Below are 13,036 nucleotides of genomic sequence, written 5' to 3' on the forward strand. Positions count from 1 at the left end.
CGCAAGAGTTCCATAAAAGGTCATTGAGTTTCAAACCGCCACTGAGTAGCTTGCCGGAGGTCGACGGAGGGGAAGAAGATGGTCATGGGATCAATCTGATCCGTTCACAAGCAGTTTCGTTGGATGGCCAGGATCGTCCTCGGGCTGAGTGTTTTGAATCTTGCATGCCAGAATTAATGAAGGGAAGAAGTGGGGATTTTCTGAGGGTGGAGGATTTAAAAATTCTCATAAAGCAATGCATTAATGAACTACATGTGGAATCAGACGTGGAGGTCTTGAGGTTAAAGGGGGAGGGAGGCTTGACAAGGGGTTGGATCGGATTCCAAGGAAGATGAGGAGATTCAGATTTGGATTCAGGTTCCGGATCCGGGTCAAGCTAGACTTCATTCCTTGTCTGCCCGCTCTTTTCAATTTCCGAAGAAACTTGAAGGTAAAAAGTTTTTTAGTGAGCTTCGGTGGCCCACTAGTAGACAAACAGATTATAGTCCGGTTTGGTTGGAACCGACCTGGGTTAGTCTGCCATCCAAACAGCAGTTGAATCCAAGTGTTGGTTCTCCTCTAGCCCACATTCCTAGCCCTGATAATATGGTGATGGGTGATCTGAGTCAGGCTACTACGTCATCTCAAAAAGTTCGGTCTTCTTCAAAAAGTGTGTGGGAGATGGACAACAGGTGGCAACAAAGTCAAGAGCTGCCTCTGGTGCCAGTGGAAGAGATTCCATTGGTGGTGACCCCTATTGCGGTGGTGGGTAATGAGGTTCATAATGGGAATGTGGGAAGTCGTCTTGATCAATCCAAAGAGTTGGGAAATAGTGGTGTAAGCTCCAAGCAAATAGGAGAAGCAACGGAGAAGTCTTGTTAGGAAACAAGGGGAAAGCGAGTTCATCAGCCACGGAGGTAGGCAAGGACAGTAAGTCTGAAACTAATCAATCTTCTTGGGTGACATCGAAAATTCTGGGGCTGGGGACATTCCTGGGAATTTCGATGGAGGGGATGGAAGCTGATACTTTTAAGTTCTTGGAAGGAATTGAACAAAGAGTGCTTATGGAGAGGGGAAAATTGGCGGCAAAAAAAGGGGGATTAAAAACAAAGAGAAGCAGAGAAATGATGAGATTAACTTGGGGTCTGAATGATAAGGCGGGGAGCAGTGAAGGGGCTGCAAGGGGGTCTAAGAAGATGTGAAGTGTGGGTCATTTTCTTTAGTTTTTTTCTTATGGAAGTGGAAATTCTTTCCTGGAATGTTAGAGGACTGGGGTCGAGAAGGAGGAGGATGATGGTATGTGATTCTTTGAAGCAATCGAAGTCTAAGATTGTCTTGCTCCAAGAAACTAAGCTGGAGTGGGTTGATGCTGCTACAATTCAATGTGTTTTGGGGGAGGGTCAGGTCAGATGGAAGGCCTTGGCTGCCTTGGGGAGTGCTGGTGGAATTGTGAGCCTTTGGGACCCTACTTTCTGTTCTTTGGTTTCTTGCAGAATTGGTAATTTCTCAATCACTCTGAGACTGAAACTACAAGATGGAAAACTTATTCAAGTCACAAACGTTTATGGTCCTGTTGATGCTAACTTTCGGGTGGCTTTTTGGGCGGAATTATCAGATTTGAGAGACCCTAAGAACAGTCCTTGGGTAATTGGGGGTGATTTTAATGCAACTATTTCGGTGGATGAGAAGAATACAGAGGGTAGAAGAACTGGTTCGATGAACATGTTTGCTGACTTCATAAACAGTATGGAATTAATGGACGTCTCAATTCAGGGTAATAGATTCACTTGGACCAATAACCAATCTGTCCCGACCCCGGTTAGGCTGGACAGATTCTTGGTTTCTTCAAACTGGGATGAATTCTTTCCTGATTTCAGACAGCTTCCCCTTCCTAGACCGATGTCCAACCATAGCCCTATTCAGCTTCTTTGTGGTCTCGTGAGAGAGTCAAATCCCCGTTTAAGTTTGAAAATGCTTGGTTTGAGAGGAAAACCTTATCCCCTTAATCAGCTCTTTGTGGAATGAGTTGCAAGTGGAGGGCTCTAGTTCTTTCGTTATGGCATCAAAATTAAAGGCTGTCAAGGGTAAACTAAAAATTTGGAGTAAGGAGAAGAATATGAAGTGGGTTACTGATAAGAAGGCTTTGTTGAGCACCATTGTAGAGATTGATAGAGCTGAAGAGGCAGGTCCTTGTCTGAAGATCTGAGACTTAAGAGGTCAATTGCAAAAATCAGATATGATAAGATGGCAGTTGAGGAAGAGAGGAAGTGGAGACAAAGAGCTAAATCCATTTGGCTTAACGAGGGGGATAAAAATACAAAGTTCTTTCACAAAATAGCAAATGCTCGTGCTAGGTTTTCTTCAATCAGCAAGCTGGTGTGGGAGGACAGGTGTGGTGCGTCTAGTTCTGAAGTCAAAGCTGTAGCTACTTCTTTCTATAAGAACCTTTATAAAGAGAAGTGGGTTCAGAGACCTTTTCCCTTCGAGCTCCAATTTAATAAGTTAAATGAAGAGCAAAAAATCTGGTTAGAGAGACCATTCTCAGAAGAGGAAATTAAGAGTGCAGTAAAGAAGCTAGAAAATGATAAATGGCCGGATCTTGATGGGTTCTCTAATCTATTCTATTTAAAATGTTGGGATATTGTGAGGAGTGATCTGATGCAGGTGTTTCAGGCATTTCGCACTAATGCCTCCTTTCAGAGAAGTCTGAATGCAACTTTCATCACTCTTATTCCAAAAATTGAGGGAGCTGTCAATGTAAAGGACTTCAAGCCCATTAGTCTCTTGCACAGTTTCTACAAAATCTTGGCTAAGGTTTTGGCTGAAAGAATAAAGTGTGTTAGGTAGTGTTATCTCTTGTAACCCAAGTGCTTTTGTCCCGAGTTGACAAATGGTTAACTTTGTTCTCATTTCTAATGAACTGTTGGAGTCCAGAAGAAGAGAGGGAACCCCAGGTGTTCTGTGTAAACTGGATATTGAAAAAGCTTATGATCATGGTAACTGGCACTGCTTGGATCTGGTTTTGGAGAAAATGAATTTTGGGCAGCTTTGGAGAAACTGGATCAGAGTTTGTGTTAAGACTCTTAAGTTCTCCATCTTAATTAACGGGCAAAAGATGGGGTTTTTTGGAGGTTCAAGAGGTTTGAGGCAAGGTGAACCTCTCTCTCCCCTACTCTTCATTTGTGTCATGGAAATTTTATCTCTCTTTAGCAAGAAGGCTGCTGAGAATGGGCTTTGCAATTGCTCCGAGGAAAGAAAAAGTCAATATTCTTCAATTTGCTGATGACACCTTATGCTTTGTTGATGCTTCTCCTAATCAACTGGAGGTGGTGCTTGGAATTTTGAGTTGGTTTGAGGTGGTGTCTGGCCTTCAGGTTAATTTGAGTAAATCTCAGATTATCCCTGTAGGTCTTGTTACAAATCTAGAAGTTTGTGCAGAAGTTATGGCTTGTCAGACTGCCCATCTTCCAGTCAAGTACTTGGGGCTCCCTCTGGGAGCTAAATATACTTCCTCTCAGATTTGGAATCCAGTGGTTGAAAGAATGGAGAAGAAATTGGCTTCTTGGAAAGCTAAACACCTTTCTTTTGGGGGGAGAGTGATTTTGATTAAGAGTAGTCTTTCTAATTTGCCTACTTACTACCTCTCCCTATTTCCTCTTTCTTCCAAAGTAGCTAACAAAGTGGAGCAACTACAGAAAAACTTTCTCTGGAGAGGTTGGGAGGAGGAGAAGAAGGTTCATGTTGTAAACTGGGATCAAGTGTGTCTTCCTAAGGAAGTTGGAGGATTGGGAATAAGAAAATTGAAGAAATTCAATTCTGCCTCCTTGTGTAAATGGCTTTGGAGATTTGCAAATGAAATAAATGCTTGGTGGAGAAAGCTGATTGTGGACAAATATGGAGTGGACTGGGGTGATTGGAGATCAAATTCTCCTATTTCAAGAGGGATAAGTTCCATTTGGACAGGTATAATGAAGAACGCTAGTTTATTTGAGGAAGGATTCGGTTACAACTTGGGAAATGGGGAAAGAATCAAATTTTGGAAAGACTCTTGGTGTTCTGAAGTGTGTCTGAAAGATGCCTTTCCTCTCTTGTATCAAATTTCTGTAAATAAGGACTCCTCGGTGGCTGAGAATTTCAATGTGGATGGTAACTCTTTTAGTTGGAACCTAACTTGTAGGAGGCGCCTCTTTGACTGGGAAATTGAGGAGTATGCAATTCTGTTGGGCCTGCCCCAGAACCAGAGGATTGAGCCAAACATGGAGGATGCTTGGAGATGGAAATGGGAAGTCGATGGCATGTTTTCTGTTAAGTCTATGTTCAGTAAATTGATAAGTTCAGGTCAGGAAATCTTTTCGGCTAGGCAGATTTGAAGCTCATTCAGTCCTTCTAAAGTGAAGTTTTCGCTCTGGACAATGTCTTTAAATAAATGTCTATCCAAAGTTAATCTAGTGAAACGTGGCATTCAAATTTTGGATATGTCATGTGGCTTATGTGGTGGGGTAGTAGAAACTATTGAACATCTTTCCTTACATTGCCAGTCTCAAGTTATATTTGGAGGAATTTTCTCCAAGCTTTGGAAATCAGCTGGGTAATGCCAATTTCTGTGAAGGATCTGCTGTTGTGTTGGAAGATTGAGGGTCTCGGCAAGAAAGGTATCTTGGTTTGGAAGACTATCCCGGCTGTTGTGCTTTGGGCTATCTGGATTGAAAGAAATAACATAATTTTTCAGGGCAAAGCTAAATCTTCAAAGGAAATGGTGCAAATAGTTGTGGGTAAACTTCTGTCTTGGGTGTCGACATCGGAGTTGTTTAAAAATCAGAATTTGAGTGGGCAACGACGCTTGCCCTTACGAACTGTTATGGGAAGATCAAGATCATCTAATGAAGGTGAAGGCTCCATGGTGGGATGTCTTTCATCTGTAGTATTTGTGGTACTTAGATTTGGCTCTAGAAGGAATTGGGGCTACTATGGTACCGGGATCTGGATTTGCAAAGGAGACTAGGATTGGGGTGTCCGAAATCAACCTGTCTCCATCGTCTGTGATGGACTCTCACATCCCTGCATCTCTGACAGCCCTCCCCATTATACCCCTCTTCACTTAATGGGATAGGTAAAGGAACTTCTGACGAGTTAACCCCATCCTTACTACTCTCCCCCTAAGGAGAAACCCTTGGATAATAGGGTACATCTTCAAAGAAAGTGACATCTATTGAGACAAATCTTTTCCCAGAAGTAGGTTCATAGCAGCAATATCCCTTTTGAGTTTGTGCATACTAAGGAAAATACATTTTGAGGTCTTAGGATCAAACTTGGAACGATGAGGGCCAAGAATCTGAACAAAGCATGTACAACCAAAGGTTTTAAGGGGAATGGTAAATAACTCTTTATCAGGATATAAGAGGGTAAATGGAGATTTCATGTCAAGAACCTGTGAAGGAATCCTATTGATGAGATACACTGTTGTAAGAACAACATCCCCCCAGAAACGTACAGGCACATTGGAGGTAAACATAATGCTTCTGGCTACCTCCAATGTATGTCTATTCTTTCTCTCAGCAGCCCCATTTTGCTGTGGTGTATGAGGACAGGTACTCTGATGGATAATCCCATGTTCAAGCAAATAGGAGGCTAATGGGTTTGCAAAATATTCTTTCGCATTATAGGATCTAAAAATTTTGATTTTGACCCTAAATTGGGTTAAAATCATCTGATGAAAGATCCGGGTTAATGCTGGAACCTCGCCTCGAGAACGCATGAGATAAATCCACGAAAAACGAGTATAATCATCAACAAACAGTAGGAAATATCTGTACCCCCCATGGCAATGGTATGGTAAGGTCCCCAAACATCAATATGCACAATTTCAAAGGGAATATTACTTCTATTATTACTTAATGAATAGGTTGTCCTGCAGTGTTTTGCAAGTTCACAACTCTCACATTTCAAACTAGACATCTGGATTGATTCAAATAAACTAGGAAACAAACTCTTCAAAGCCCGAAAAGATAAATGACCCATCCTATTATGCCAAAGCGTAGCCTGATCAACAGATTGAGAAACACAAGACCTCATAGTCTCACTATCTTCCCAATGAGGACTCCCTCCAAGCAGATAGGCTCCATTTGCCTCACGGCCAGTCCCAATTACCTTGTCTCCAGATCCTGGAAAACACATCGACCCATAAAAAAGGTTACTGAACAATTCTCGTTTTTTGTAATGCTACTAACTGAAAGCAAGCTAGTACTAAGCTTAGGAACATGCAAAACCGAAGATAAGGAAATAGCATTAGACAACTTGATGTCTCCCTTGCCAGAAATAGGAACGAGGGAGCCATTAGCAATGGACACTTTGTCTCTGCCTGAAAATAAGTGATAGGTAGTAAATAGTGACGGCAAGCCAGTCATATGGTTAGATGCTCCAAAATCTATTATCCATGAAGGTTATGTATTACCTATAACTGAGTCATGGTGAGCTAAGGCCCGATTACCTGAATGAGCAAAAGTTGAGATAGGGGGTACTGATGGTGTCTGAGGAGGTGGAGCTGAATTACCAGCTTCATTTTCCAGCTGAACTAGAGCAGCTTGGTCAGCAGCTAGAGTATCTAGAGGATTGCCTCTTGTGCTAGATGATGTTGTACTATTAGTGTTAATAGCCATATTTGCATTCCCCTTTTTGTTTTTGAGTTTTACTGGAACTAGATGTGGATGTAACTTCCAAAAGGTCTCTTTAGTATGTTTAGGTTTCTTGCAATGCTCACATACTAGGTCCTTCTTAGCTTCCTTCTTCATGTCTTTTTCCTTATCACTCCCAGATTTGGGCTTAACTGCTGCCAGAGCTAATTCAAAAGGTTGTTGTTGTAGCATAACTTTTCTCCTAGTCTCTTCGTTGTGCACTAAGGAATAGGCCTGGGACAGAGTTACACTGTCTCTTGTCAATAGTTTTTTCCACACAATATCATATTCCGAATTTAGTCCAGTCAGGAACTCAAACACTGTATTAGTTTCAATCTGCTTTTTGTAAATCTGTGCATCCTTCTGACTTTCCCATTCAATTGATTCAAGGTGGTCAATTTCATGCCACAAGGATTTCAAGATTGAAAAATAAACAAAAACTTGTTTCTCACCTTGTTTGAGATTTTTAACCTCACATTTCAGCTCATAAGCCCTAGCAACATTAAGGGGCTGAGAGTAGGTTTCTTTCACAACATCCCATATTTCTTTAGCTGTTTTTGCCCATAAGTAATTTTGGCTGATGTGTGGCTGCACGGAATTGCACAACCATGTCATCACTAAATAATTTTCCTGAATCCACTTAGCATAAGTGGGATCCTCCTTATTTGGTTCCTTCACATCTCCCAACAAATAGTTCAGTTTTCCTCATCCCCCAATGGCCATCGCTGACTGGGCCCACTCTAAGCAGTTTGAACCATCAAACTCTACAGTTGTAATCTGGAAGGTGTTTTCAGTCATGTCACCTGAACCAGTCCCAAAAACACCCTCCCCTTGGTGCTTGAACTCCATTCTTGGTTAGGGGTTAAGCAAAAAGCACCTTCTATTTACTGCAACAATCAGCCTACTGGGTCTGAAAAAACTAACGACAGTAGGTCTAGAAGCATAAATCAGATTCAGAGAAAGAAAAAAAAATCCAATTCACTGTATCACTGTATCAATCAGCCTACTAAATCTGAGAACTAATAGCAGTTGGCCTGGGTACAGAACTCCAAAAACAAAGATCAAAGAACAGAAATCTGATACCAGCCAAACTTAAAAACAAGTCTAATCTCTTATCCAGACACAATAACAGTCCTGGATTTCATGGTTTTCTCTTAAAACCATAGAAGAGAAAAAGAAAAAAATAAACTCTTTATAACCATACCTCACAAATTAAGCAATCCTTAGTCCTCAAGAAGGAATAAGACCTTACCCAGGAATTTCTGAGAAAATAAAAACCTGATCTTGATTCAAAAAATTCTTGCTGAAATTCTGATCGCCAACTTCAGTTTGCTCAAAACTGATCTTGATTCTGATCAACCCGAGAAACTTCTGAAACAGAACTGATCTCGGAGAAAAATCTTCTTGATCGCCAACTTCAATCTTGATGAGAGAACCAAAAAATCTTATTGGCACCTCCGATCTTGACCAAAGACCTAACCTTGATCACTTAATTCTTCTCTGATTCTTCCTGATTACAAGGAGCACTTTCCAATCCTTGGACAGTTGCTGAAGACTTCTTGTAATCTCCAAGAATCAGTCGAATGAAAAAACTCAGCCCTAAATAATTTTCTTGTGGTCGGATGAATTAATTCTACATGAGAAACCCTAGATCGAATGCTCTGATACCAAGTAGTCGCCCAGGATTGAACAAACACTTAAAAGGAGAAAAAAAATAAGAAAAGAAGAGGGGGAGAGAGAGAGAGAGAGAGAGAGAGAGAGCGAGAGAGATTTTGATAAAAGAGAGTTGGGTTGATGTATTTAAACAGCTGCCCCCCTCTTAAATTTATATACATAGTATCATACTTGTAAAAGGACTGAATTGCTTACATGGCAAGATAAGATAAGATAAGATAAAGCTGAAAAGAAGACTAATCCTAATCTTATAAAAGACTAGTCCTAATCTTATCACAAAGAACTAATCCTAATCGTAACTTATTGCTGACATATGAACAGTGGGGACCACCTTAGTGGGGTCCACATTAGTGTTCTCTACAGGAGATAAGTGCAATTTAGGGCATGGACATGGGCATATTTGTAGAGACTGATTTACATCTCTTACACTTTCTTTCCCTTTTTAGCTGTTGGGAGCACATGTTTATGTTGTATCATATGTACATTATCCTTTTTTCTATTTTTATTCTTTCTTGTAAGTGAGGGGCATGATTGTCCTTTCTCATTCTTGTACAAATTACATATATAAGATAATATTTTTGGGCATGTGACTCATTTGAACACACCCTTTCATTCTGGTTTTCTCTTGTTCGAACTGAGTTGACATGGTATCAGAGCAGGTCTCTTAAACCTGTCTCGACCTGTCTACATCATTTTGGGAACTCTCTGGATGCTGTACTGATCAGCACAAGTTTTCCACTTTTTTCTGGAAAATCGCCTTCAGCCCTAAAGTTTCCACTCTTTCTCTTGATTGGCTGCTTCAATCACTGTGAAATTTCAGATCTGAAGTTGCCCAGGTCAGTTTTAATTGGTTCTATAATTTTTTTTGATCGGATAGCTTTTGAGGGTGTTTTGTTCTCCTCCTTGTTCGATAGTCCAGTAAACTTATCTTTTTTTGGGACTTCCATCAGTCTTCAACCTTTGTTTGGCTGATCTGTAGTTGAATCTTGATCCCTCTTTGTGTTGTGTGATTGCACACTTATCTGATATCTAGTTTTGGTTCATTTGGTGGTACGGCTGCCCTATTTTTCGTAGGTTTTCTTGAATCCTTCTGCTGAAATGGCTCTGGAGAAAAGGGATATCCTCCCAGTGGAGTTTGATGGGACTAGTTATGCTTTCTGGAAGTTCCATTTCCAGTTCTTTGTTGAGGGGAATGGTCTTTGGGGGGTATGTGGAATTTAAAACTCTCCAAGGATGATGGGAAAATTCTTGCTGATAGAACTCTTTATCGACAGCTTGTTGGTAGTCTTATCTACCTCACCATGACATGCCCAGATATTTCTTATGCGGTCCAAGTAGTCAGTCAATTTGTTTCTTCTCCTTGGCAACTTCACATGGCTGCAGTTCTTTGTATTATCATATGTGTTAGTGGAACTCTGTCACATGGCCTGTTCTTTCGTTCATCCACATCTCTTAGCCTATCAGCTTGAGCAAATGCTAATTGGACAGGATGCCCATACACTCCATGCTCTAATACTGACTGGTGTGTCTTTCTTGGAGATTCTCTCATATCTTGGAAATGTAAGAAGCAGCAGACTGTTTCCAAATCTTCTACTGAGGCTAAGTATAGTGCCATGTCCTTTGTGTGTTGTGAGATTGTATGGCTCAGGGCTCTCCTTGATGACCTTGGTCTCTCATTGCCCTCTCCAGTTCTTATTTATGCAGACAATGTCAATGCCATTAAGATTGCCTTCAACCCCATTTTCCATGAGTGGACTAAGCATATAGAAGTTGACTGCCATTTCATTAGAGATCTGTTTTCTGCTGGACATATATGCTTGTTACATGTGTCCTCTGATTTACAGTTGGCTGATTTATTCACAAGGGCCATGATCCATGCTCGTCACCAGTTTCTACTTGACAAACTGATGCTTGCACCTCGGCATCAGTTTGAGGGGGGTGTAGAGACTGATTTACGTCTCTTACACTTTATTTCCCTTTTTGGCTCCTAGGAGCACACGTTTCTGTTGTATCATATGTACATTATCCTTTTTTCTATTTTATTATTTCTTGTAAATGAGGGACATAATTGCCCTCTCTCATTCTTGTACAAATTACATATATAAGATAATATTTTTGGGCATGTGACTCATTTGAACACACCCTTTCATTCTAGTTTTTCTCTTAGTCGAACTGAGTTGACAATATTAACAAACACATGCATAATCATACTCATTCATGTGAAAGGTTGATGGAAGAAGAAACAAGAATGCCTTAAGGTTACAATAGAATTATCTTCTTCATTGGTGAATCTTTGTTTTATTTTTTTTGCATTTTATTTTGTGTTTGAAACATTTGTGGCCTTGTTTGATAGCTTTTGTTACTCTTGTCATGTGTTAATGCACTGGATTTGTATGTAAAGGATTTAGTTGTCCCTTCTCTCATGAGCAAAGGAATTGAGTTTTCTTCCACAACCTTGTCAATGGTTCCAGGCATTCCCATTAGGCCCATGCTTGCAAGGTAATCGTTTATGGTCGTTATTAATCTTCATTTCCATTTGTATTTCTTCATAAAGTGTACCTTGATGTTGTATATGATTTTGTATTATGTGTTCTTTGTGACAGAATTGCCAATGGAGTTCCTCAAACACTAAAAATTTTTGAAGGCAGAGCATTTAAATGTGAATATAAGTAAGTCTTATTTCTTCAGCTGATTCCCCCCTTTTCTCTCCCTTATTACCCTCTTTCTTTCTATCCTTGGTACACAACTTTCATTCTTGCCATGTTATCTTGAATATCCTCTGTGGTTGATTGATAAGCTTCCTTATTGAGGAATAAGGATTGTTTGTCATTGATTTGAAATTGTTTTCTAAGAAGAAGAAGAAGAAAGAAGAGAAGAGGAGAAGAAGAGAAGAAGAAAAGATATGAGAGAGGCAAAAAAGTTATGCTGGTGGCGCCAGACCTTCTATTATATACTAGGGCGATCAAATACAAAAGAAAAATTACAATAGCGTCCTAGTAGTCGACTACTAGGAACAGTATGCTGATAGTAGTTGACTACTAAGAACAGTATGCTGATAGTAGTTGACTACTAAGAATAGGACTACAAACTAGGTCTCACAACAGAAATTTACCTCTATTTTTGAATGATAAGCTTCCTACCTTTTATGAGTGGGTTTTGAACTTGAATGGAACTTGGGTTTTAGGAGGGGAATCAAAGACTTAGATATGGACAATGTCTTGGCATTGCTTCAAATATTACAAAGGGTTTTCTTGGATCCTACAAAAGGAGGAGAGTAAGACCAAGAAAAGAAAACTGAGTGAGGTTGAGAGACTAAAAAGGGATGTAGAAGGAGATAGGCAATTTAGTGTAAAGGGTGAGAGAAGGAAAGGGCTGAAGTAGAGGGCGGGTGTAGGAAAGGTGCAAAACAAAAGGTTTCATGAGGATTCTTAGCTGGAACGTGAGGGGATTGGGAAGTGCAAGTAAGAGAGCTACAATTAAAGGGGTGATTAGGAAGTTCAATCCAGATGTAGTGCTTATTTAGGAGTCCAAAATAATGGACTTTGATTTTAGATGGGCAAGGAGTGTATGGAGGACAAGGGGGATTAGCTAGGTGGCTGCTCCGTCTCGGTGTAAATGGTTGAAGGGGGGAGACAAGAATACAAGTTTTTTTCATGCGGTAGCAAATGGGAGGAGGAGAAAGAATTATATTTCAAAGCTGGAAATTGAGGGCTTAGTCCTCCCCCACCCGGATGAGATAGCAGGGGCATTTATAGATCACTTCAAATCCATCTTTAGGAGACCTTTAGGTGAAAGGGTTTGGTTGGAAGGATTGGATTGGCCAAGTACTGGGGCTGAAAATAGAGAGAAACTAGAAATGAGGTTTGAAGTGGAGGCAATAAAGGAGGCTGTTTTTTCCATGGATAGAACAAAAGCTTTGGGCCCATATGGATTCATAATGAACTTCTATTAGGATTGTAAGGAAATATTGGAAAAGGACTTAATTCTAGTGTTTGATGAGTTTCATAGGAGGGTAGTGATTAATCCTGGGCTGAACTCCACTTTTATTGCTTTGGTCCCAAAGAAGGATGCCTTACACCCAAAATATTTCAGGCCCATCAGCTTGGTAAATAGTTGGTATAAGATAATTGCAAATGTGTTGTCTCTAAGACTAAAGCTAGTACCGCCTACCATTATTGCACCAAACCATGGAGCTTTTGTGAAGGGGAGACAAATAATTGGTCAAATTCTAATTGCAAATGAAAGTGTGGAGAATTTCAAGAAGGTTAGGAAGAAGGGAGTGGTTTGTAAATTGGATTTAGAAAAGGCCTATGACTTGGTTGATTGGGCCTTCCTGAGGGAAGTGATGGTCAACTTTGAGTTTGGGAGAAGATGGTGTAAATGGATCATGGGATGTGTCCAAAACTGCCACTACTATGTGTTAGTAAATGGGTTAATGGTGGACTTTTTCCAACTTTAAGAGGATTAAGACAAGGAGATCCACTTTCCCCCTTCTTGTTTACCCTAGTGGCAGATGTTCTAGGAAGATTGATTTAGAGAGCAGACTCGAGGAGTTTGATAAGAGGGTGGAGATTAGGAAGGGAGGAGGCTCCACTTACCCATTTACAATTTGTAGATGGCACAATTCTATTCTACGAGGGAGGGGACTCGAGTTGGATTAGAAATTTGGAAATGGTGATACAACTCCTTGAACAGATGTCCAATCTTAAGGT

At 40.5% G+C, this 13,036-nt stretch overlaps 1 protein-coding gene across 10 annotated transcripts in view; it reads left to right on the top strand.

Moving 5' to 3' along the window:
- Positions 1-13,036, top strand: part of LOC148854983 (DNA ligase 6-like) — a 113,069-nt gene that overhangs the window by 60,139 nt on the left and 39,894 nt on the right. For all 10 annotated transcript variants that reach the window (XR_016094889.1, XR_016094887.1, XR_016094886.1 and 7 more), the window contains 2 exons: positions 10,726-10,823; positions 10,928-10,993. Coding sequence is in view for 4 of the 10 variants with exons in the window: in XM_088941212.1 (XP_088797338.1) it covers positions 10,726-10,823; positions 10,928-10,993 (164 nt within the window). In the remaining 6 variants the exon portion in view is untranslated. The remainder of the gene's footprint in view (positions 1-10,725; positions 10,824-10,927; positions 10,994-13,036) is intronic.

The sequence above is a fragment of the Nelumbo lutea genome, chromosome 4, assembly GCF_056320005.1.
Source record: "Nelumbo lutea isolate HS-2025 chromosome 4, American lotus-T2T, whole genome shotgun sequence".
Classification (NCBI taxonomy): Eukaryota; Viridiplantae; Streptophyta; class Magnoliopsida; order Proteales; family Nelumbonaceae; genus Nelumbo; species Nelumbo lutea.